The 26,726-nt window shown below is 41.0% G+C and overlaps 1 protein-coding gene across 3 annotated transcripts in view; it reads left to right on the top strand.

Annotated features, from left to right (window-relative positions):
• The window catches only part of LOC116256933 (insulin-degrading enzyme-like 1, peroxisomal), a 78,258-nt gene that overhangs the window by 22,303 nt on the left and 29,229 nt on the right, over window positions 1-26,726 (top strand). For 2 of the 3 annotated variants that reach the window (XM_031633512.2, XM_031633514.2), the window contains exons 14-21: window positions 5,340-5,443; window positions 19,307-19,409; window positions 19,538-19,630; window positions 19,724-19,916; window positions 20,452-20,513; window positions 21,706-21,810; window positions 25,112-25,313; window positions 25,408-25,616. In XM_031633512.2, coding sequence (XP_031489372.1) covers window positions 5,340-5,443; window positions 19,307-19,409; window positions 19,538-19,630; window positions 19,724-19,916; window positions 20,452-20,513; window positions 21,706-21,810; window positions 25,112-25,313; window positions 25,408-25,616 — 1,071 coding nt within the window. The remainder of the gene's footprint in view (window positions 1-5,339; window positions 5,444-19,306; window positions 19,410-19,537; window positions 19,631-19,723; window positions 19,917-20,451; window positions 20,514-21,705; window positions 21,811-25,111; window positions 25,314-25,407; window positions 25,617-26,726) is intronic. The other variant, XM_031633513.2, reaches the window with a different exon arrangement.

Below are 26,726 nucleotides of genomic sequence, written 5' to 3'. Positions count from 1 at the left end.
AGCACCCAAAGAATCCATAATATACCACAGAAGATTTAAACAGCCAGCTCAACTTGATGACGTCCATGTTGACACAAACAATTCTATTCCAATTGAGACAACCCACAGAAAATCTACAAGGGTACCGAAGATTCCTAATACGTTTGTTTCATGAGTCCTTTCCTCCTAGGTATACACCATATCTTAACACTATTTACTCATATCTTGAGCCATCTATTCTTAATTAAGCCAAAGATAATAAAGAATGGCAATATGTCATAATAGTGAATTATATGCCCTCAGCCAATACATGAAATGTATTGGATTTATCTTTAGAAAAGAAAACCATTGGATATGGATGATTTTAGAAAGTCAAAGCTAAGAGTGATGGATCTTTCGAAAGGTATAAGTCTAGATAAGTAGCTAAAGGATATACCGAAGAATATATGGTAGATTATGAAGAATGTTTTGCCTTAATTGCAAGGATGACAGCAGTTAGAACCCTTATTCCTCTTGCATCTATTAAAAGGTAGAATATCTACCAAATGGCTGTCGAGATGTTTTCTTAAATGGTGAACGAGAACAAATTTATATGGATGCTTCACCTGGTTTGCACATCCCACATGAAAAGTTTTGAGGTTAAGGAAGGGTTTGTATGAACGCAAACAAGCTCCCAAACGCTTGTTTGATTGCTTCGTACTGTTATGACAATGTGAATTTGAATCTTGTTTACGGGCATTGCATTGTTTGTTAAGAATAGTTCTATAGGTATTATAGTACTATTATTGTATGTTGATGATATGTTGATTATAGGAGAAAGGGCTAGTAAACAGCTAAAAACAAAAATATAAGAATGCAACAAGGCCTGAAATACTGGAACACTCTTGAAGAGTACTTGGAATTTTAATAATAAACAAAAACACTACAAAAAACCAGCTTATTTACATTAATAAACAGCATACCTAGTTTGACAAAATGAGAGCAGCAGAATGAACATAAGGGCTGGACAAAACCTGGATCTATGAAGCAAAGACGTCTTTATACCTTCAAACTCGGGCCTGAAACCAATTATGAATTTGTAAAGTTTTCCCTTTGAATTTGTTTTTCCTTCAATGCTATATCTCTAGCATCAAATGAGTTGGGCTAAAAAATAGCTAATTCATCCCAAAGTAGATAAACTTCTCCAACATATTCCTTGATAGCTTTATATCCTTGTTGGAGATTAGCGATCTTAACTTGAGTATTGCATTATATTTGCAACATCCTTCGTGGTGTGTGTCTTGTTCAAAAACTGCCAGCCCTCATGTGCATGCATAGTTGTGCTTCATAATTTGGCCCATTTTTGTGGTGTCGACACGTAAGGATCTAAGTCATGATTTTATTATGACCTACTTTCATTCCTCCCATTTTTTTCTCACATCCAACTCTAACTTTATCCTCTCGAGAACCTTCCAGTTCATATGCTTTCTATCAATAATTTTGATACAACTTATTGAGGTTCCTTTTTTGAGCCATCAACAAGTCTCCACAACCCTTTGCTTCTAATAAAGTGTTGCATAGTTCTAGACCATGGAACATAGTTGGTTGTAGAAGGCTTAGGGAGAGGAATGGAAGAATTTTTGTTATCCATGGAGAATGCCTCTAGGTGATAAAAAATGAGCACTTCTTTAATTCAGCACACTGACGAAAGAGCACAAAAAATATATAGAAGCTTCAAAAAAAGTACCTTTGCAGTCTTAGTAATTTCACCAAACAGTTCATGATCAGTCCAGTCATCAACCAGCAAGAAGACAGCCTTAGAATGATTCTGAACTCTCGTTGAAAATGATGCACCATGATGATGCAGCAACAGATCTTAAAAAAAAAAAATCATTCAGCATGAAAAAACAGAGTCACTTGTAGGAAATTCACCAAACAGTTTGTGAGCAGAACCTTCAAGGCAGCAAAAACACATCCTCTAAGTCACCCATAACTTGGAAAATCAAGCAACAATCAGGATACACAAGGCCTAGCTTTGATAATATAGATTGAAAATATACATCAAGAAATCTAGAAGCACAAGTCGGAAGTCTCCAAATAAAAAAGTGCACTAAGGCACTATAAGCACAACAAAAGTTAGTGCACTAAGGCACAAGACAAGGCTGAGAAAACTTACAAGAAGCATAAATTAATGAGGGCCAAGAAACCCTTTACATAGGCATACATATAGCAATTGTATAATATAACAAGAATATATATTTGTGTACTTACGTAATGTCACACCCCAACTTTTGATCCCCCAATTTTTTTTTCATTCAACATAACTCGTTATGGTGCGGCGACACAACAATCAAAATGGAGTTATGCAAATCAAATAGCAAGGGGGCGAATAATTCATTTCTGTATCAGAATCATTTCATACAAAATGACATAACATTTATCAATGACACTCATGACAGAAATACCCCCACAACAAAACATTGATGTCTAAACAAAAACAAGACATCAATGAAACAAAACATGACGTGCCAGCATTGCTATACATCTAAAATCTCCCTAGTAGTATGTAAGCAGAGCCATGTGATCAACTTGCTGCCCTGGGTACACACTTATTAGTCATATTCAATTCAAGCACATTCACTTCATTCACATGTGTTTTATTTACATTCATTTCATTTACATTTGATTCAGTGAATCGACAGCTCATATCAGTGCAAAACACAAGTGCGTGCACACCACAGGCGACTTATAGTTGGGTGACAACTCCCGTGGGGGCCTGAAATAATACAGATCTGTTCACGTTGCAACGGTAGAACAATCAACCAAGGATGTGTGAATTCCAAAGAGAGTCGTTCAGCCTTCCCTAGGACACCCAGGTTGGGAAGGTGGGAACCTAACGCTTCAAGCACATCACACAACGATATCTTAGGGCTTTGCACAGCCTGCACTTCGAGCAGGCGAGACCAGTGGCAAGGGCCAGATGTATTCCAAACGTATTGTCATGACCTGTTGTAATTAGAGAGAGAGAGTCGTTTCTATTATTGATCACGTAACCCTAATCTCAAGTTGAAAGAGATTAGGGTAAAGACTATAAGTCCCTAGTCCACTTTCTAATATTACAGAAAACCTCAAATTGACTCTAAAAAGAACTTTAACATAACCCACTGGCCCCCAATCAATTATTCTTTCTTAATTTATCATTATGAAAAAATCATTGACAATAGGATTGGCTAGGACCCAAGGCTGGTTCACTTCACGAGTACAGCTAGAACCCAAACCGCCTTCCTAAGAAGGTCACACATTCAATCAATACTCTTGGCTAGCCAAACCACACTCTATGGGGACTTCTACTGGTTAAGTCCATTCAATCAACTCATTGCGCAATAGCAATGTTAGCAAAGCTCTCATAATGATATCAAATCATAACAAGTAGTTCATATGAAAACTTAGCCGAACCCACGGAGAGTAATCTCGATCCGTGGTTAGTTTGTAGCTGTCCTAAGCAAATATCATGCTACGATGCTCACTAATGCACAATCGGGGTCGAGAAGATACTCGACTTGTTACCCTGCCTAATTTGTCCTAAGCAGTTATAATTTTTAGCATGCATATGCCATCGTAGAATATTTTTAAGATGATTAAGCCACATAGTCAATCAATTTCATACATACATTCATTCAAGAAGCACGCAGATACACCCATCATTCGAACATAAACACATTCGTGGACCCAATGGCCCTAGAAAGCCACACTTAAGCATGCTACACACAATCCATATTTGGCCCATGGCAGAGATTTGCCTGAAATGTCACCATACTTGTCGCGCGACTCCACAAAACCCGAAATCGCCTCAAGCTACGGATCCTATTGCTCAAGGTCTGCTCGATGTACTCGGTCCAGCTGTAAAAATTCAAAGCAATAAGTTTTTCTATTCATTCCATTCTAAAATCTATTTAGGTAAGAAGTAGGACCATCAAGTCATAGGTTATCGTCTCAAGAAGGTGTCAAAAGGTAGAATCGGTCTGTAAAACCCTCCAACAAGTTTTTCACATCTTTTCGAGGTTGTGACCAAATGATTGAAACTCCAAGACCTCGATTGAACCTATCTATAGTATGTTTCTCAACTTGCTTCCTTAGTTGAGGCGTCATCCCAACAATCATGTTTCACCTTCGTCAATTTGATGACAATGACATTAGCTCACTAGTAAGAGCATAAAATTAATCAAATCAACATGAACAAGCATTTTCATCGCACCTAAGCATATGTCCGAACCCTCATAACTTACATGTTCCGTCATTCCCTTCCAATTGTAATTCCGCATGCAAACCAACATAAGTACCCTCTTCCCACGTGCATCGCAAATTCCAACAAAAATATAACATAGATCAACGCCCCTCCAAGACAGTCATAGACCTCCTTCAAAGTAATAAAATCTCTATTGATTGCCCTAAATCATTAAATCTTGAATGTAACATGCTCAAATAATTATTCATGCTCTTAAGGAAAACATTAGACAAAATAGGCTCAGTTAGGGCTCGCCCACTACTCTTATAGAGCCCCAACTGCTGTAGGTCCCGGCAGCCATCACAAACGCTTGACCAATCGCCAAACGTCGAAGACTATCTGCTGCCGTTGCCACCAACACCCCCTATTTGCTGGTATGAGGGGAAAGACGTATTCCCCAAGCTGCAGTCCAACCCACACCTTACTAAGGAAGGTGAGCATGAGCAAAAGATATTGTGAGAGAGAGAAATCTGACGAGGGAGAGCATTCGGTTGAGAGGGAGAGCCAAGACAGAGAGATGGCTCGGCTGGGCAGAGAGATAGAGTTCGAGAGTAAGGGAGCAGATGTGTGAGAGAGAAAAAACTGAGACGGACAAAGGTGCGTGCGTCTGGGAGAGGGAGATTGACGACGAGAGAGAACAACGAGAGCGTGTGAGCGAGAGAGACAACATATGGGAGGGGGAGTGTGAGCAGAGAACGAGGGAGTAAGGGCGAAAGAAGGAGAGAGTGCGGGAGACCAGGGGGAGCCAGTGAGAGAAGGCTCGGTTAAAGGAGACACATGAAAGAGAAACAAAATAGTCACTTTGACATACCATTAATGCAAGGGATATTTATGTTGTAACCCATAAGCCAATGATAATTTGGAAAACCTTTTTTTTTTTTCCTCTCTCAAGTTCGAACTAATTACAAGGTGCTAATGATGCTATATCCTTTACATGAACACGCTCAGATATGAAATTGTTTTTACACATCATTGACATTTGTTTGTACTTCATTTATTAGATATCATCCTCTTCTAATAACTAGCACCAATTTTGCCTTTGCTTGTATAAGCTTTATCCATTCTTTTCTAATTAGTAAATATTTTTCTTTTTCAGCTTTATCCGCCACATGATTGGCTTGTAGGCTCATCACTTCCTTCTAAGTTCTGTTCAGACACTATCTACATGATACTAAATGATCTCACTCCAAATAATCTCAGGTAACCATAAATTACCGTTTGCTGACTTTATAAAAATAATTGCTGATGTGTTTGGCTAAGTTAGCTCTTGAATTCAGTTTTACTTGTACCTAAATGGCCATCCTGTCTTCCAGTTTCTGATTCTGATGGCTGCTTTGTGGAATACGAGGCATTGCATAATAATGTTCAAATTAAGTTGGAGAGGCATCATATATGAAATACTTTTCTTTGTTGATGTTCGTGAGATATGCTCAAAGTATTTAGTTATAACTTATAAGCTAGAGATCATTACTAATAACTCTGACAATTTTGTGACTATTTGTTGAGTGTTGTCGAGTCTGTTACATTGCCTAAGTTTGTGTTAATTGTGCATATTAAAGAAACAAATAGTGAAAATTTGGCATGTGACGTGCCTTGACAACAAAATATATATGTCACCAGAAATCATACATTTCATGAGAGAACCCAACATTGAAATTGACTATCATTTTGTAAAAAACAAAATTTCTGAAGAACGCCCTGGAGCAATATTATGTTTTGTCCAAATGTATTGAGATGGACAGTCACTCTGTTTCAAAAGAATATTTGAAGAATGTAACTAGTCTTCCATATGTTGCTTTTGGAAACTAAATGGCAGACTTTTCTACCATAGCATTGTTATCTCCAAGCTCAATTTTCTTCTCACTAAATTTTCGAGAGAGGATGCTGGAATACGTGTATGTACGTAACTTCTATGTATGTATGTATGATTATACACATGCACGTACATTTTTGTATATGTATAAGTATGTTGCTACATATTTAGGTATAGGGTAAAATGTATTTTCCGCTTCTTATGTAAATTTTATACTTTTTTGTAATTTTCTATTTTTATCTTGGTCTTTGGTCTGATGCAAGCTTTGATCAAGGTCGAACTGGCCATTAGCTAGCTTCACTCCCACTTGGTGAATATCTAAGATTTTTAAGGGATTGTTGTCGAGAATCAAGACCTTTCCATTGAAGCAGGGTTCTGAAAGCTAGGTATTCATTAATCCTTGCTTTATATTTTGGAGTTAGGATTATTTGAGCCTTAAGTTTTCACAACCTAGCTTAGTAGATTATTTTCTTGTTATTTCCATAATTACATTATCCTAATCTATCATCATGTTATCTAATCTTGCATTAGGACCCCCATTACACCAATGGCCTTAACCTTGCATGGTTAGGGATTGGCTTAACAGAGGGGAATGACCAAAATACCCAGCCTATTCCACCTTCACCTATGTACACATAGAAATATGTCACCATCATTAGAACATAAAGCTAGGTAATTTAAGCATCATACAAAGAGCATATAATCTAGGATATTGCTAAGTCATGAATATAATATTAATCCTTAGCATGCTACTCTCAGTAATGGTGTCGAATCCGACTGAACCTCAAATACAAAGCTATGTATAGCCCGTATCATATGATACAAGCTATGTATCACACATATGATACACCACCCATTTGCGGTATGGGTGGTGTATTGTATCGTACAATAAAAAAACGACGATACGTATCATACGATACGGCCTTGTATCATACGATATGTATAACACTAGTTTGAGGTGGTACTCACCCTTGCTGATCCAAATCTTTAAGGTGATGACGATTACGGGTGAGGGCACAATTGTTTGTCATGTCTTGGTCCAATGGAATCAAGAAGAAGTGGGTCAAACTTGGGAGGATGAGGATGATTTGTTTCTGATACGTGCCTGTCTAGGAGTCCGTCGAGACAGGACGTGGGCGAGGCCACTGCTACTGCCGTTGAGCCCGTCGGGGGCGAAGGAGGCAACAGAGTGCCGTCCAGGACCGGCCAGACCTACACCGAGGGCCGCCGACGTTGGCCACCTAGTGCCGAAGGTAGTGCCGATAGACGCGGGACAGCTAGCGTCGTCGGGTCTACGACCAGGGCAGACACCGTCCACACCCGTCGAGCAAGGAAAGAGCCGATGACCGACCCGTGTTTCGAATTTTATATGGCTAACCCTTCGTGTGACAGGGACGATGACGCACCCGGACCCAGCGGGACCAAGGAACTAGTTGGCACACGGCGCGATGGACGGATGCTGAAGGAGGACGGTTCAGACGCTGCCATGCTCGTGATGAAGACCACCCTTCCTGAGTCAGGGTGGAGTGGGTTCACACCCAGCTCGAGCGTCTCGACTAACCCCGCCCTTGGAACGGGCGTTGATGGACTTGGGTGACCGTGCGAAACGGTTTCCCTTTCGTGTTGTACATATTTTTACTTATTTTTACTTAAATCTTTTATTGTTGTAACCTATTGGACTGTGAATCGGTTCGGCCAGATGCAACCGGTTCGGCTGAGCGAACCGGCTCACTCATGCGTTAAAACGCATGAACCTCACTGTACAGGATATACATGTTTTATGAAGAACCTGGTTTCTCTCTCCTCTCTCGCGATTTTCTCTCTCCTCCCACCCGAGGGCTCACGCTCGCCATGGCGAGGGTTGTCTCCCCCGCTTCTCTCTCTCGCGTCCCTACCTCCTGACGCCTCTTCCTCTCCTCGATCCTCAGCTTCTTCTATCTTTCCCACGCATCCCTTACCTCCGATGCTTTCTTCTGATTTCCCCCGTGAGGTCCAAGCTTCTCCTGTCGCCCTCCACTGCAGCTAAATGCTGCTGCTTCACCCGCAGCCTCCACCGCATCACCTCCTCCTAACCAGCCTGCAGATCTGCTCAGCGTCACCAAGGGACAACGCCGTGGCTTCTGCCCCTCTTGGCGACGCCGTGGATCATCCCTGAGAAGGATCTGGCTGCCCTCAGCTGCCAACGAAACCCCAATGAAGTCAGACGCACGCGGGCTGCTGTCCGCCCCTGTTCATGCCTCATCTTCCTATCCAGCCTGCTGAATCCCTTCCATCTGAACCAGGGAGCATCGCCGTTGGCTTCTGCTCCTCTGGGCGACGCTATGGCTCACCTCTAAGCAGGACCCGACAGCTCAAAGAGGCTGAAAACCCCACCCGACGGATTTCTGATCTCTCAGGCTGCTGTCCGCCCCTTTCAACGCCTCCTCCACCCGAACAGGCAGCTGATGCTCTTCCATCTGAACCAAAGGACCTCGCCATTGCCTTCCTCACCTCTGGGCGATGCCGTGGGACCTCACTGAAGAAGATCCGACAGCTCCAAGCGACTGAGAAGCCTCCTGCCGGAATTCTTAGATCACTGGCGGATGTCCGCCCCTTTCAGCGTCTCCTCCACCCGAACAGATAGCTGAGGCGTTCCCATCTGATCCAGGGGACCACGCCGTTGCCTTCTTCAGCCCTGGGCGACACCATGAATCAATTCTGGGGAGGATTCGATCATCCACCGCTGCCAAGAGACCCTCCGACGGAAACGAGACCTCGCTGGTGGCGCTCCCTGTGAACTCCGCCTGATTCCCAGCTGGTTCCCCTGTTTGCGATAGCTATTTGGGGGAAAACCCCAAATCGGGTGAAGGATCTTCTCCTTCCTCTTTCTCTGGTTGCTGATCCTCGTTTCTGCCCGTGGACTGCACGAACTGAAGGCTGGAACTGGTGGCTGGGTTGGGCCGTGAGGAAGAAGAAGCTCAGTGCTCTGTCGTGAGCTCTGTTTTATGTAACAGGCCAGATCCTAATCCTTCCAACGACTGGGTCTTGGGGTGGGCTGTTGCCCCCCATACTCTGGGCGTCCCAACGTAATGGTCATGGCCTCCTGCCCACCAAGTTTCAGCCTCATCCGCCACCGGATTGAGCTGCTGTGAATTTCTGAAGGTCGCTCCCCTGTTCTGCCGTCTCTCCCCTGTTTCGGGTATCAGTCCAGCAGCTTGAGGAAGCAACGACTGGACCTTAGGGTGGGCTTTTGCCCCCCATCTTTTGGGCGTCTACAGATAGGTATCCCAGGCAGCCGCACACCAAATTTCAGCTCAACCCGAGCTTCGAGCGATTTTTGGTGAATTTTGCAAGGTTGAGCTCCCCTGTCCTGCGCCTGAAGTTGAACTGAGCCTCTGCCGCCTGTAACAGTTCCGAACTTAAATCCTTCAACGACCCTGCCTTGGGGTGGGCATTTGCCCCCCAAACTTGGGGCGTCCCTTTGTATCCATCCTGGCGACCTTCCTACCAAGTTTCACCCCCATCCGACGCCGGGGTGAATTTCTGGGAATTTTCGAAGGTCTGCTGCCCTGTTCAATGACAGAGGGTCTTCCAGCAGCCTGTCGCCTGTGACAGACCAGGGGCTTCTCCAGGAGCTTGAACTCGCATGCTGGGTTCTTTCCAGCTCCACCTTGGCCCATCCTCGGATAACTATCCGACAGAGCTGCTGTCCAAAACTCGGCTCAATCGGACAGTTCTATGATTTATGGTGTCCTTCGGAAGCGGCTAGACCCCTGTCTACGCCTTTGAACCTGAGCATACCAGTCTCGACCGTGGGAAGCTGGAGCACTTGCTGCCCTGCAGCGCGCCTGCGCCGGCGTTAAACGGCGCTTGCCTCACCCCACTGACGTCTGCTCCCGGGGTTTATCTTCGCACACGGTGACGCTTCTCTATTCCTTGGGACTATTCTTGCTTGTTTGATTACGCATTGACTGCTTGGCTTTCTATTGTGAGGGCTGCTCGACGAGCCGCTAGGTACCAGCCGTGAGGAGCTAGGAGCAAAGGCTGCTTGGCAGCGCGCGTGCACCGGCGTTAATCGGTGCCTGCCTCACCCCTTACGTTCGCTCCTGGGGTCCCTATTGCCGTCTGGTGAAGCTCCTCTACTCTCGCCTCCTTTATTCCTGTAAATTGTGTTCTTGGTAATTGCCCTGCTGCTTGTGTTTGAGGGCGTTTCCAAGGAGCGACAGGGGGCGTGAAGGAAGCTGGTAACCGCCTGATTCGCCGTCCGTTGCTGGATACCGAGGGCCTTGGTCTTCTGCCCTTGGTCGTGCCGCTGGGCTAGCCCCAGCGAGGTTTGCCTCACTCTCCCCCTATAGAACGGGGTGGGTTTACTCGCTTTCAGCCTTAACTGTGATCCAACCTATGGGCTGGGGAATGGTTTGTACGCATAGACATGAATGAATGGTTTGTTGAGTGAGGCTGAGGGCATTCTTGTACGCAACGGTTGTAAGGCCTTGAACCCATCTGTGTAGTAGGTTCAGACCTAGAATAGGCGGGAAAAGCCCTCCTTGTACCCTTACCCTGGGGGATTCACTGGGTTTGTCCCAGTGGGGTAGAAACTGAATTGTAATCTTGGTATCTCCGGAACCGAAAGCATTCCCGAAGAGATCTTGGGAGGTCAGGACGGCAGCGCAGTCTGGGTTTTCTGGACAGCTACAGTGCCCGCAGCTTGCGTCCTACCAGTTTCATAGGCATCCATTTATTCAGTCTAAGGGACAAGACCAATTCTAGGGGGGAGGAGCTGAGGGGACCCCAGTAAGGGCCCTTGCTCTTCACGATCCTCAGCTCATATCTTGCAGCAACAGCCACCAACCATGCCTCCGAATGAGGCTGCCCTAGCATTTGACACCACTGACAGTAGCCTAGCCACACCCTTAGCCAATGTTTTATCCAGCTTGCACAGCCCGATAGTGCTTGATAGCTCTCAAATAACATCGCCATAGTCTTCGGAGGAGCTTGGGCCCAACCCAAGCAGCCCACCTGGATGTGAGCCACCTCGAGCCCAGCCCCAATCAGGCGTGTTTGTTCTTGCATCGGGCGTACTTCAGCACACGCCTACTTCGGGCCAATGGGTGCCTGACTTGAGCTCTCACATGCCAGCCTTTAGCCGTTGTTTGCATGGCTTCACACGTTTGCATCCACTCACAACATGCCATAAGGTAGGCCCCCGTCCAAGACGTGCTCAAAGAGGCACGAGTTCTATTTTGGGCAGACGCCACCTTCGTAGCCACCTAGAGAGCTCAAGCCCGATTCTCCTAAGTTTTTGCCTCCTAGCTCATGCCAGCCACTGTCACAAAAAACGCGTCTTATTGGAAAAAGGCGCATATCTCCTAAGTTTTTGCCTCCTAGCTCATGCCAGCCACTGTCACAAAAAACGCGTCTTATTGGAAAAAGGCGCGTATAATATGGCAAAACATAGTCAGCCATATAATACCCGCACAAAATGTGTCTTTTTTAAAAAAACGTTAAAAAGTAAAAAACGTGAAAAAAAGGCGTATTATACCCGTTCTCGTTTTATTCCGAGATATACAACTTTGCCATATTATACCCGTACACGTTTTTTGTGACAATGATGCCAGCCAATAGCATTGCTTTATTCGAATTTGCATTCATTTGATTGGATGATGTTACCTTGTTTTGAGGGTGCATTATCTTAAAGCCCTAGACTTTTCATTTTTGGTAATTTTGGAATGGATTTGATTTGACTTTTTAAGAGTCTCTCTCTCTTCGGATCAGTGGCCAGTCTAGCCATTACTCCCTTGGCCTTCATTGGTTATCTTTTGGCAGAGCTGTCCAGGCGCACCCACAACCGAAGCCTTCGACCATGACTTCTTGTTGTTGGAAGGATGATGACCACAAACTTATCTAATGCCCACCATCGGCAGCCACTCCTGCTATGACCAAGTCTCTTTTGCTGTGATATGTATATGAGGTAGGGCCTGATCCTGTGCCATCCAATCTCACTCCATGGAGGCCCCAACTCTCAACCACTCTCACCACGGAGTTCGAGTCCCTCGGCAACCTTTTGGGCAAGCATAGTCACCACACATTGCTTTGCTTGAGTTCTCCTCATGCGTGCCAACAAGCTATGAGAGACTCAACTTCAACCCCCGTCGTGGCCTCGTCCCCTCTCAGCTACTGCCAAGAGACTCTTCTCATGGAGGAAGGCCTTAGGACATGTGTGTCATAGGAGAAAAAGTTTTACCCACCACTAGCTGGATAGGTGAATCCCGGTTGCAACTACTGGCGATCTATTCCCTGGCCAAGGTGAGAGTCTCCAACTCGGTCATTTCATCGAGCATGTCACACGTTTTTCTGAATCCATGTACTTTGCACTGTAGATATACTTTTGTAGTTTGTACACTGTGTTTCCCCACCAGCAACTAGCTCTAAACCTCTGGTCACGAGCACTTAGTAGCAGCCAGCTGCAGCACCACGACAGCCTCGACCAAGTGCCAGGTTGTGCCTACCATGACCAAGAGCAGCCACCCAAGCCTCGGTCACAACTGAGTCTAGTGTGGCCGTGGCATATCGAGTGCTTCCCACACTCACCCGAGCCTTGGTCCTCAGCCATGACTCGTGTCACTGCCAACAGGCCCTCGGCAGCCTGCCGACTAACCTCGGTCAACCTTTCCAAGCTTAGCCAGGTGACTCGCCTGGCAAACTTGGCATCACTGGCCAGCCTGGCCTTGCACTACTCAGCAGCCTTTAGCATACCTTGCCCAATAGACCAGTTAATCTCAGCACTGCGTGCCAAGCCCGGCCGTAGCCTACCCCAAAGGCCTTTGCCCCCACTATTAGCCAAGTGCTGGCTAGACATAGCATCTATGGGCCACCTCGGCCCTGTCGCTCTCGGCTGCTCCTTGGCTACTCTCAGCCATAGCCGAGCAGGCCATATGCAACTACACTCAGACAGCCTTGCTGTTGGAGCCCATAGGGTCGTGCACTGGCTATTTCCCACAAATCCAGGCACCATAAGAGAACCAGTTCGAGGCTAACCCTTTGGGAACTGTCTGTGACCCCAGTGCACTATTACTAAGCCTGGGCTTTCTCTACCCAGCTGCGGCAACAGCCACCCTTCTTGGCCATGTGTCTCCCTCTTCTCCACCTTTTCTACCCTCCTCTCTCTTGTGTGGTTTGGCTGCCTATCCTTGATCTTCATGCACTTGGCACAAGTTCACTCTAGCTAAAGAGAGATTTATTTTTGTATGGTGAGCATTAGCATAGTCGGATGGGCTCTTGTACTGTTTAGTCAGGCGATCATTGTATTTATTTTCATGAGAAACCAGGCACATCCTAGGAATCCTAGGGCTGGGCAGGTAGAGCCGCATCACTAAGTCGACAAAATAACACTGACGAATGAGAGGTGACGACATCCCTTGCTCAATGGCAAGGGTCCACCTTGCTATCAAGCAACAAGGGTCATGAGGGTGGATCCTCGCTGTTGAGTAAGGGTCACCATTGAGTTTGATGGGATCTAGGTGGACGGCCCGACACCATTGAGCGGAAGCCATGGCGGCCAAAACATATATTATCATCCTTCATGATTCAACGATAATATCTCCCCAAATCGTTGAATCCTCGGTTATTTTTTATGAAAATGGGCAAAAATCTCTCCCTCCCACGTCTCTTGGAGTCTTTAAAAACAAGAAGAAAGAGAGGGATCAGTGTTTAAACTTTAAAAATTAAAGAATTTTGTGTTTTCCCCCATATCGTACGATACACGCTCGTGTATCGTAAGCGTATTTTATAGGTTTTTTAGACCTATACGATACATATCTTACGATACAGATAACATTGTTTGTAAAAATTCTTGTTGAACCTATAAAATTTTGCTGATAATCTTGTCTTGAGAGTACGTCTGTCGGAGAGAATTCCACATATCTTTGGCTGTATTATAATAACAAAGCCTTGCTGCAATGTGGGGCTGAGTGCTATTCATAAGCCAAACACTAATTATGTTGTTTTCTTCCTTCCACTGTGCGTATTTACCAATCTTTTCAACTGGTTTATCTTCTTCCAATATATATTTCTTTTCATGTCCAATGACTGACAACATGAAGGCTCTAGCCCATACAGCATAGTTGGCTCCCTCAGGTTTGATAGTAGATCCAAAGGAAAATGGACTTGAGAAAGCTTTGTAATCAACACTAGCCTCTGTTTGCTGATTTCCAGATTCAGTTCTATCATGTTGTATAGGTTTATTGGCAGCCATGCTAGAACCTCAAAAATAGGAGAATATAAAAGCCCACGGCAGACTGAATATAGACTAACATACACAGATTTACTGCAGCCAGATTTCAACACAAACCTACGGCAGACTGAATATAGACTAACATGCACAGATTTACTGCAACCAGAGTTCAACACAAACCTGCCTGCTTCACTCAACTTCGATGATGCTTTAACTGTGAGAATCAACCAAGCACCACACGGCCAAGCAGATCAGAATTTCTCTGGTCTGAATTTCTTCAACAGCATCAACTGAGTCAGATCTGATACACTGCCACATTCAGATCTGAACGACGATAACAACTTGTCAACGACATCAGATTTGGTTCTTCAGCAACATCACGACTTTGACCGCAACATAAGGGTGCAAATCACGTCTCTACTTGAACGTGATTAGCCCTTCCACCAAACAATCTAATTGTTTCTTTTGTAAGCAGCAGAAACTTTAGACGTGTAACCTTAGCTTGAATGAAGAGATGAGAAATGAGGGAAAGAGGGAAGCAGCGTGAAACCCTAGATGGCACAGTCCTAGGTCCGTTGCTCTAATACCATGTTACTTAGAGAGGTAGATAAGAAGGAGAAGAAGAGAACTTGAGGAAGAAAGAGAGAGTAGGTAGCAGTCTAGAATCTGTCGGCTGCTCCTTTTCCTTTAGACTAAATAATGATTAGGGTTATGTTTGACCCTTTACATAAAGAGTTTAACAGAACTTTAAAATTCAGAAAGTTACCTAATACTAAAATTCCAAAATACAAAGAACCTCAAATCCCAAACCAGTACGTTTCCTCAACGACATACTTTAAAGGAAGCAAAACAAAAATGGGGGCCAGATAACTACACGAGAGTGCCGGTTCACTTTTACGTGGAAAACGACTGAGAGGAGAGAGACTGAGAAAAAGGGAAAAGGGCTAGAAAATGAGAAGTCGAGCTTTGAAACCACTAGTTAGGAGTGAATATCGAAGGGTTCAGAGAATTTAGAGGATGGTTTTTACAGATTCAGAGGTGGCCTGATATAGTAGGCACCAGGCTTCAAACAAACTTATAATTTGGAAAAGGAATCACATGCCTTCCCGACGATGTAAAGCGTAAAGAAACAAATTGGCAAAAGGGAATAGATTCCCTCTAATAGAAAGTTCTAACTTATTACAAAGGACAAAGAGAAAGAGAACCCGAGGCTGGATGGGTAGCGTGTGCCAGATGGAATTGTAGTCGTACGTGTTTCGTTGAGCTCGAAAGTCAAAAGTGCTGCAATACTGAATAGTGTCCGCTGTGCTGCTACAACGAAAACTACAATACTTGCTACAGCAATATCGCCTTTTGGTTTTCCAAAAGTAGAAATCGTTGACTTTTTTACTGCTTGCTTTTGATGTGTATAAGATTCCTTCGTCTTCTTCCTTTGGCTACACACGGCGTGGCGTTGCTTTATTTCACAAAATTTTGTCGGCAACATTTGTCAATCTTCTAGAGGCTCTTCGAATGACTTGCCTCAGGGGTTACCAAAAGTTTATCCTGTGGGGTATTCATAGGGTAAATTTTTATGTCGAAAAATTTACAAGCATACAAGCTCATATTTTATCGAAGAGTTTTTTTCAGGGTAGATTTTGAGGCGACTATCTACAACGCAAATCCATATTTGACTTGGCTGATTTTATAAAGGAGAAGTTTGTCACGCAGCTCCTCAAATGGATGATACTTGAATTTTACATAGAAAGTACTGTACCCATGAAAAGTTTAACCAAAACTTACATTGGTCAAGTTTTACCGATCTTGACAAACGTTAAGCTACAGGGTGTATGAGTCAACAACTTCTTCGACTAATTATCCACGGTGTTGTTTATGTTGGTCATGACTTCTTCATCATACTCATATTTATCATCTTCACCATCTTCAGCTTGCAAAATTGTTGTGATTCGTTGAGTATTGCCTGATTGTACTGCTTTCTAGTGGGCTGAAATTTGATAAAAGTGTTCACATTACCCTGAATTTATCCGAATATTGCTTTGGTAGGGGATACAAAAAATTGCAGAAAACCTATATTCTGAATTATAAATTCTAGTATTTCTGTCTTCTATGATGATAGGATATTTGTTTTGTGGCCATGGTGAAAGTCTCCATTGTTTGAGATCTGTGTAAATATCTGTGTCTGTGAAGGCTTCTTCGAGGGCATCTGCTGATACCTTTGTCTGCACAGGAAAGGCTCCATTCAAAATCATGATTAAGAGTTCCTATCTAACTGAAGAATAGGAATATTCGTGGGACAGAGGAATGACTTCAATATCAATATTGACAAATCCATACAATTCTACCCAATTTTCTTTAAACAAGTGTTTCACTATATAAGCCAGTCACCAATTGAATTCTAGCTCCTTTGTTTGTTCTTCTTTTGTGACTATAGGCCTTCTCAAAAAGCCATGATCTAATAATTGTTTGGGAGAAAGTCGTATCCTATGACACACAGACACAGCTAAACTGCCCATGTACCCGTGTCGACACGCGGATCCGGACACGGGACACGTCTGGGACACGCCAAAAAATAAAAGTTATTAATTTAATGTTTTTTTTCATTTTATCATTTTTTTGTGATGCATCCAATTATTTCCATGAACAATCCTTTCAAATATTCAGCACTCTTGTGATAAAACAAACTTTCTTACGAGATTGTAAGAGTGAGCTATTAATTTAATGTTTTTTTTTCATTTTATCATTTTCGAGAATATAAAATTTTCCGTGTCCGCATGTCCAAAAATTTTGAAAATTGTTGTGTCCCCGTACCCATACCTATATCGTACCTGCACCCATGTGACATAGGTCGTATCCCTTGTATCTCTTGATTATGTCAGAGCTTAAGGATTGGCTTGTAGAATAGAAAATCCTTGCTTGCATTCGCAGAAGGAATTTTCATTATGGTGCACATCATGGTACTTTATTAAAAAAACCTAAGCTTGATCGTTTTAGAACTAGACTACTCACAATTGTTCTCAACAAGTCTTGCATGTTGATCTGCCCTTTCCTTTTATCCTGTAAGACCATGCTATAGATCTTGTCTTTCACTATTATAAGTTGTGGGGGTAAAGTTTCTCCTTTTTCTCGCAGCTTCTGCACTTCTTCTTCCAAATATTCCTTTAGAACTTTAACTTCTTCTAATTTGTCTATTTGTTCCTTTCATCTCTATTTGTTCCTTTTTTCTCTAAATAATTTCTGCCTGTGCTGCTTTGAAGTTTTTTTCAAGAGTGAGATTGGCATCAAGACTCCGTGGTCTGAGAGAAACTTGTTCCATGGAGATGTGTGAGAGGGATTTAAATTGAATCTATCTATTGTTTAGGTTTAAATGGGTTGCCATAAGTGAAAGGATTTTGGCAAAAGTAGGATTTCTCTTATTTTGCCAAAGGTTGTCTGATAAGATATGATCCTTTAGATCGAGGATGGCCATTCCTATGCTTATCATCGAAGTCTGATGACCAAGGTACTTGGTCAATATGGAGGGAATAAAGGCCAGACGTAGCAATGACGCATCCAGAGGTGTTTTCTAATATAAAGTTTAATCCTATAATACATTTAGTACTATGTCGAATGAACGTTTTGGGTCCAGGTTGATAGCTGGTATGTTCTACTTCTAAGGTCTTAAAGGTTATCTTATACCTACAGATTTCTTCAGTATATCTATGTAGTGATCCATCCATTTGTTCCGCTAGCATCTCAGTGGTGGGATCTAGTTGTCTATAGTACTTTGGGGGCACAAGTGCTTTATCCAACACTGAAATACTGCATCCTGTATCTATTAATGCTTCTACTTCTAATACCCAGTCATCTATCTTAAGTACACATGCTATTTTTGTAGCAGTTTTTCTTATGTTACGTTTTTTAGAAATATACTCTATTCCAGGAAGATTATTGGTAATGAATACTATTTCACCTTTTTCTATACTTATTACTTTGCCTTTATTTAAACTGCTATAAAAGAAACATCATCAATGCCCTTAGTCGATCTGGGTAGCAGTTGGTCAGTGCCTCAATCCAACTGCAACCAGGGAAGGAGAGAGAGAAAGAGAGAGAGAGAGAGAGAGAGAGAGAGAGAGAGAGAGAGAGAGGAAGAGGGATACCACTTACGAAGAAGCTGCTATACCATCAGCGAGATGGTTCCACACACATGCACAGTGAAAGAGAGAGAGAGAGAGAGGGTGGAGAAGTTTCAGTTTGCACACAAAAACCTAATTCCTATGGGATCGAACCAATGACATGGCCTTCACCTGCCAATCAACCCGTATTACAGAAACTAATAAATTCACAGAAATTTAAGCCAACTTCCCACAAAAGCCTATATTTTTTTATATTACTAAAGTAAACTCAAACTTTTAGAAACTTATAGATCATAAGGAACAACTCATATTTCTTTAAACTTTTTGAAAAGAGGCAAAAGTTAGTTAAAAAGTTGTCATTGTTTAAACTTAGTTTAAATTATTCATTGTTATTGTTATCATCACTAAAAATTGCTTTCACCATTTTTTAGATTTTTTTACTTTAAAAATACCAAGTTTTTCCTATTTTTTCTCATGAAACCAACTTTGTCAAAAAATACCCGGTAAAAACCTTGTCGTTTGACACATGAAAACCAAAATTACTAATTTTGGGAAAGAATGCAGTAGATATAGGTGGGATTTAACGGTCTGAAGCCAGAGCAGGCTACCAGAGGAAATCCTAACCCTTCTAGCTGGGAGGAGACACATGAGAAGTGTGAGGGAAATCAAAGAGGAAAGGACATGAAAACACAGAGTAATGGTAGGGGTAGTGCATTTTGGAAGTGAGCAGCACTTGCCTTCTGAAGCAAAATACTAGGGAAGTTAAACTCCTTTCCTGTCCTAAAACTTCAGCCATCCCTGTGCAGTTTAGGTTTAAGATAAATATGCTCAGTATCATTCCTTCACTAATAACCTAAGTCAGCATTTGATTTATTTTATTCATCGTTGTTCACTGTGCTATGGATCAAGTACTCTTTGTTTTGCAGAATCTTCTGGGAATCAAAGAGTTTTAAAGGCCACACAGATATGGTGGAGCCGTGGTACCAAACTGAATTTTCTGTTGACAAAATAACTGATGCCATTGTACAGGTTTGTCTTCTCTTCCTCTTTAACATAACTTTGTAATCTTTGCATCCCATAACCAGGTTAGCATTTATGGTTTTAATCTCCATATCTTTGCCTCATTGTGGGTTTCAATTTGCTTTTGTATCTTGCAGAAATGGATAGATGCATCCCCTAATGATGAACTTCATTTGCCCGCACCAAATTTATTCATTCCCACTGATTTAGCAATTAAAGAAGTGCAACAAGTATCCAAGTCATGACCTTATGCTTTTATTCCTCCTTACAATCTTTACTTCTAGAAGTTATAGCTAAATTCTAATTGCAATTTATGACTGAAGCAGGCCAAATATCCATTTTTGCTACGAAAAACTTCTTTTTCAAGATTGTGGTACAAGCCAGATAACTTGTTCTTCACTCCGAAGGCTTTTATCGAGATAGATTTCAGCTGTCCTGAGTCACGCCATTCTCCTGATGCTGAAGTCCTCACTGATATTTTCACACGTTTACTGATGGATTATTTGAATGATTATGGCAAGTCTAGCAACCCTTCTTGGTATTAACATATGCATGCATTAGCCACTATGAATCCCAATTTTTGAATTAAAAAGCTTCCATGCTTTTGAAAATTGGTTGTATGCCATTTTCAGTTATTCATTTGTTGGAGACCTGACTGCAATAATCATAATGAAATTTATATGTTCCAATAGTTGGTTATATGTTTCCTTTTCGGGTGAACTTTATCATGTTCTAATGCTGCCATATTATGCTGCTTATAGTTGTGGTAAACATTGTGAACTGTATCAGTTGAGTGCTAAATGCAGTATGTGTTGTATAAGTATGTCAACCACATACTAAACTTTTGTGGAACTTATTAGTCACTAAAAGCATGTCATACTTTCTATGGTTTTTCTTGCTGTTTGATTCTTTAATACCATTAGTTATTAGCAGATGCCTTATCTCTTGCTCCCAATTAGCTGCTTTGCTGTTGCATGATGTTTTTCCTTCATTTCATGATGTTTAATGTCCTGTTTCTCCTCTAATGTCTTATTGTGCTTCCCTATTTCAGCTTATGATGCACAAGTTGCTGGTTTGAGATACAAGATATCTCAATCTGATTTTGGTTTCCAGGTGTTTTTATCATTCCCTCTTTTATGACTTTTTCCTTAAAGTCATTTTCCCATGAATACTTGTGCTATGTTTTTCTTTTTGAATATTGTCAGTCTTTGTCCAATTTATTACATAATTACGTGGATTTTGTTTGCAAACTAATAATTAATTGTATTTTTAGGATGATATTTTATTTGATAGGAGAGCATAATTGAGTATTGGTTGGCATACCATGAAATGGTTAGAGATATGGAGAAAACGTATGGTTTTATGATTTGTTATAAACCGTTGCATGTCTTGGATGGAATCCATTGTCGAAAATTTCTTATATTCTTTTGTTGCCAAATTTAGTACAATACCATTGATTTTTTTGCCTCTATAAATAGCATGCTCGAGCACTTGAAATGCCTAAAATACTATTCTTTGTACCATAGTCACAAAAAACATTCACACATTTTAAACGACGAGGTTTTTCTTAGGTATAATACAGCGAGCTTGTAAAAAAAAAGAAAAATATGCGAAAATGTGTCTAACTTTTAAAAAATTTTAAAAATCCTTACAATTAGTTGAAAACAAAGTGAGGAATAAATAGGCAACATATAAAAATTAGAAAACAAACAGTTCTGCATTAAAGAAATATAAAAATGCTTAAAATGAAAAAACCTGAAAAATGTGAAAATGTGAAAAAAACACTTTTTTTTTTTGCATATTTTCGTTTTGACATTTTTTCAACAAACGATGATTTTTTTTTTTTAATTGAAACAGCTGACTTATTTATCACATTTTATACACTTTTTTGTTACCATTCTTTGTGCTAAAATACACAAGTTGTATCTCCTTTTCTAGTCAAGGTCTCTTTTCCTCCTCTTTATTGTAATTTGTTATAACTTATTTTACTGTTTTAACCCTCATATGTGAGTCATAAGCATGGCCAGTGATGTGCATTTCATTTACATGTTTTCCTTTTTCTTACATCCATAGCATCTTTCAAGTCTGAACAGGTTTGCTTTCATTAGTTTTCTTTTTCTGTGCACAAGTTTACCTGCTGTAGATTTATTAGATTTTAAGCTTTCATAGGGTTAAAATTAGTTAACTTTTTGTATTTCATTTTGAAACTAATACCGTGATTAGGTTTCCATGACAAATCCTATTTCCTTGTTCAGGAAAATTTTTAAGTCTAACTTGGTCTGACTGATTCCTTGATCTTCCACAGTTGACTGTGTTTGGATACAACCACAAAATGAAGCTATTGCTGGATGCCATAATTGAAAAAGTTGCTCAATTTGAAGTAAAACTGGAAAGGTTTTCTGTAATCAAGGTATGGATGGTAGTGCACTGATGTTCATTAAGGAATAGTGCACTGATGTTCATTAAGGAAAAGAAGTTCAGGCTACCACTTGAATGGTGGTACATATGGGGGTTCACCAATGGAATCCTCATTTTGACTTCACATTCATGTTAAGGTCTTAAAAATGTATGACTTGTTAAAGCTATTAAGTTTCATAACTGATCTTCATGGTGATTGGACTGCAGATCTTGTCAAAAGCATTTTTTATCCTTGCTGTTTTAAACTTGATCCGGGTTGTTCATTGGCTATTACTGCATGTTTTGTTGCACACATGTCTTTCGTAGCTTCCAAATCTAGTGGGTGTTCTATCATGTCAAGAGTCTTAGAGAGTGTCAGAGTGCTTATCCATATAAAATGTGAGTTGATGTTACGTGCCCATTTACTTCATTTTGTCTCCTAGAGTAGTGCTATGAATGACCTGCCTAGGTGAAAGGATTGTGCAGCCTCACATTTTCCTTTCCATCTCATAATCCCTCACCTGATGCTGTTGTTCATGTTAAAAAAGACGCGTCTAATTGCCGTTTTATACGGCTGACTTATTTTTCACGTATTATATGTGTTTTTCGATTAATACGTGTTTTCTGTGACAATGGCTTGGATCTTGGTCCAGACCCAAACCCATCAAGAATAGGTGTTGTTTCATTTCTGTTTTCACGTGCCTTTATGTTTCATTAATGGCATATAAAGTAATTTGTTGTACCCTTTTGGTTTATTATTCTGGCCTTGTATCTAACGTGAGATAATAAAATTTTATGGTGGAGACTGCGTGCTGTTATCGCAGTCATCTCCCTTCTCTCTTGTCTTTTTCTTCCTTATTTTCTGCAAGACTGAACTGCGGTGAATATCAAGACTGATATAGCTAGGATCTTTGTATATTCTAGGTAAAGCAAAACATCATATTTTTTCATCAAGAAAACATGCTTCATGGGTGTAGTCTTGGAAAATTCTGTGAAGAACGTAGAGGACATGCATATGGATTAGATTTTTGGAAAATTATTCAGAAACTTCATAAATTTCAAATACAATGGTATAAACTAGTTATGGCATACATATATTCTTGGTGGTGAAGCAAAAGCCCCATTGGAGACCCAATAGGCCATGTTCACCTCAGGAAGTCATATGGAGCAGCAGACCTTCGAATATGTTTGGCCAAGGTTCCATAGGAAGGTCCCAACATGGAGAAAAGGTCCACATGGAAGCTAAGGATTGTCAACATAGCACCAGCGGAGAGCCTATGTCACACAGGTATGTGTGAAAGAAGGCTCAAGTACCTCTGTCAGCACATGGGTACACTGACATGAGTACATGGTACAGCTCGATATGGCTATATTTTAGAACTTAAGTTTTATGTTTTTAAACTTTTTTTTCTTTAGTTTTGGTTTTTCCCTTCTATTTTATGTCCCTTCCATTAGCTTTTGTATTTTCCTCCATTTTTTGCTTTCATATTGTTTCTTTTATGGATTATTATATATTATGTATATATATGCATACCCTGCCATTCCCCTGTACGCAAATGTCAAAAGCGGCATGCCTGCACCCGCACTGCTGTACCCTTTTCACACACTCGTACCCATACCAATGTGACAGCTAGGAGCCCTCCCAATCACTTGATGCTGTAGTAGGAGACGTGGTTGCAGAAAGACATGAAAAGGGGATGATGCAGTTAATTATAGGAGCGTCAGTGAAACTAGCATGAGTAGTCGGCCACTTGGGCCAGTGCTCGGTGCATTTAGGTGATTGATCTGGCCAATGCCTGATTCTTATTTACCTGTGACCTATGCACTGCTGCCTCTCAATAATGGTCCAAAACTATATGTAGCCAGTAACACCCCCTTGCAGGGTCCATAAATTTGTCACACTTGTATTTTTTTTGCTCCCCATTGAACAGAAGTAGTTCCTTTTGCCCCTCTTAAATTGTTTATGTTGAGAGAAATATTTATTAGTTTGGGGTAGTTAGTTGCAATTTATTAAGATCTTTTTATTATTTATGTAATAAGTTGTAACAAGAAGGACCTTAATTTACTATTATTTTTTACTAATCTCTAATTAAACAGAGATTAGGGTTTATGAGAAATAGATTTTCAGTTTTTCCTCCCATCATTCTCCAAAGTGTATCAGAGCATGTTCGAACCAAGGACACCTGGAATGCTTTTCACTCCAATCAGAACGCACCCTATCTTACCTTATCGCAGCAAAAACTTCTTGGAGCTGGTGCTGTCTGAAAACTCAGAGATATGAGATTTGGACTCTGCTGCAAAAAAAAAAAAAAGAGTGCAGTAGAGCCCTCTTCTCATGATCGCCCATCTTGAACTAGGGTTTCTTATGGTTGTTGCATAGAAGAATGTTGATCAGCAGTTGTATTGGGCGTGTAGGTAGCTGAAGACCATCAACCATGAATCTGGTCATAGACTAATCAGATTGGGACCAAAAGAATATATATATATATGTATGTATATATATAAGGTTTTTTTAGCTTACTTCATTTCAGATCTGATATTTTTCTGTTGTCATGGAGTTTTTTTCCAGAACATATTTGTCCTTTCATCATGTGATTGAGTTCAGTCAGTTGCCTGAGGTGTTGGATGCTTGAAACTTGACTGCTGTGGAATTAGTTTAGGTCTGAGCTAATACTGATTGTCATGGACAAGGGGTATATTTGTTATTCTGTAAGTTGCTCCTGTATTCTTTTAATGAGATTAGAACATGCCAAGAGAAATCCCTTTTCTCCTGTTTTCCGTCTTCGTTGCATGTAGCAATTTTTGATATTCAGATCTAACATGGTATCAAAGTCAGGCTTTCGATCTTGGAACCTGTGGCTTGTGGGCCCACCATGTCTTTTTATTCAAATCTAACAACAATATCCTAGTCAATGACCTAGGCATTCAGGTCATGTAAGGAAACACTGCCTAGGCAGGCCTAGGCAGCCCACCAAGCTTTGGGGCCTAGGCACAAACCTAGGTGTGCCTGTGACATAGACAACTTTCGTGTCTTATGACCTCTAAAGTCATTTTTTAATCAGATATAATCAACTGCAAATTGACAATGTTCATTCATTCATATGATCTAACATCATCTATGAAGCTTTGGACATGGTTTGTCCTTTGGCCATCTGAGTTTAAATTTGTCTACTCATGCAATAACATGTATTTCATCTGGAAACCTTAATTCACAACTTTACATTTTCTCTTGGCTATTTTTTTGCTAATATATCATATGAAGTTGCACAATTTAATTTCTAGTTCTAAATTCTATTGACTATTCTTGAGTTCAGGAAAGCATGGTAAAGGAGTATGAGAACTTCAAGTTTAGACAGCCATATCAGCAGGCAATGTACTATTCGGCTCTAATATTAGAGGACAATTCATGGCCTTGGAATGAGAAACTTGAGGCTCTTGTTCATCTTGAAGCTGAAGACCTCTCAAAATTTTCTCATCTCTTGCTCTCCAGGACATTTTTTGAGTGTTATGCTGCAGGTCAAATGGTTTCCATATTATCATATGTTATGAGTTCGTTATGATGCTTGCAATTCATTTTGCTGTTTTGCCTTTTCTTATTGCTGTTTTCCAGGTAACATCGGACCTAGTGAAGCAGAGACCTTGGTTATTGATATTGAAAAGATATTGTTTCATAGTCCAAAACATATGTGCAAACCTTTGTTCTCTTCACAGTTCTTGACAAATAGAATTGTCAAGCTTCAGACTGCAAGAAGCCATTTCTACCCTGTTCAATGCCTTAACCAAGATAATGAGAATTCTGCACTACTATTCTATGTTCAGGTTATCTACATGCCCTTTTACTCTTAATGTCTTATGTGTTTCATTCAGTAATCAAGTACGCATTGCTTTGTGTCTTATGTGTGGAGCTCGGTCGTTTAATGTGCTCCCTGAAAACCAGGCACCAAACTTGGAGATAAAATTACTTCGAGAGATACACTCTTGAAGATTCCAGCTGCTTCAATAAATCACACAAACTGAACCTCAAACTAGAAGAGAAATAAACATATATTGATCTCAAATGGATACACAAAGGCAGGCCAAAAAGCCTTACTTCATAAGAGAGCTACCCTATTTATAGAGGAGAATACACAAGGAGGAGAAAGTTCTAGTCGTTGGACTAGTTCCAACGGCTAGAAATCTAGCCGTTGGGGCTAGTCCTCCTCTAGACAATAAGATAAAACTAAGAGGGTAAAAGCGAAAATCAGAAAATACAGAAATAGAAAAATACATAAAGAAAGGAAAAATTAGATAAACAACCTAAGTACCCTAATATATATATATATATATATATATATATATATAAGACATATATTAGTTGACTAATATATGTAATATACATACATATAGATATATATAGATCGGGATACATACATTCTAACACCCCCTCTCAAACTTATGGTATGATGACCGAAAGTTTGCCAATAAGAAATTGAAACCTGGTAGCCGCAAGAGCCTTGGTAAAGAAATCTCCTAGTTGATATTCAGATTGAACATAGGAAAGATCAATGTTTTTCTGAAGAAACTCTTCATGAACATAATGACAGTCCATCTCTATATGCTTTCTTGTGTGATCGCTAGCAATATAGATTGCACTCTTGTTGTCACAACAAAGCTTGACAGGATTCACGAGATGAATTCCAATATCTTTTAATGAGTTTTTGACCCACACAATTTCCATTGTTGTAGATGTCATGGCTCGATATTCAGCTTCAGTTGATGATAGAGACACTTTGTTTTGTTTTTTTGCATCGCCAGGAAATTAACGAATTACCTAAAAACACACAAAAACTAGTGGTGGAGTGCCTATTATTGGGATCTCCACCCCAATCAGCATCTGTATAAGCAACTAATTCTAATGTAGAAGAGGAAGATAAGAAAAGTCATTTGTTA

Source organism: Nymphaea colorata, chromosome 6 (genome assembly GCF_008831285.2).
Source record: "Nymphaea colorata isolate Beijing-Zhang1983 chromosome 6, ASM883128v2, whole genome shotgun sequence".
Taxonomy (NCBI): Eukaryota; Viridiplantae; Streptophyta; class Magnoliopsida; order Nymphaeales; family Nymphaeaceae; genus Nymphaea; species Nymphaea colorata.
The sequence above is the reverse complement of the archived record's forward strand: the minus strand, read 5'-3'. Positions and strand labels throughout refer to the sequence as shown.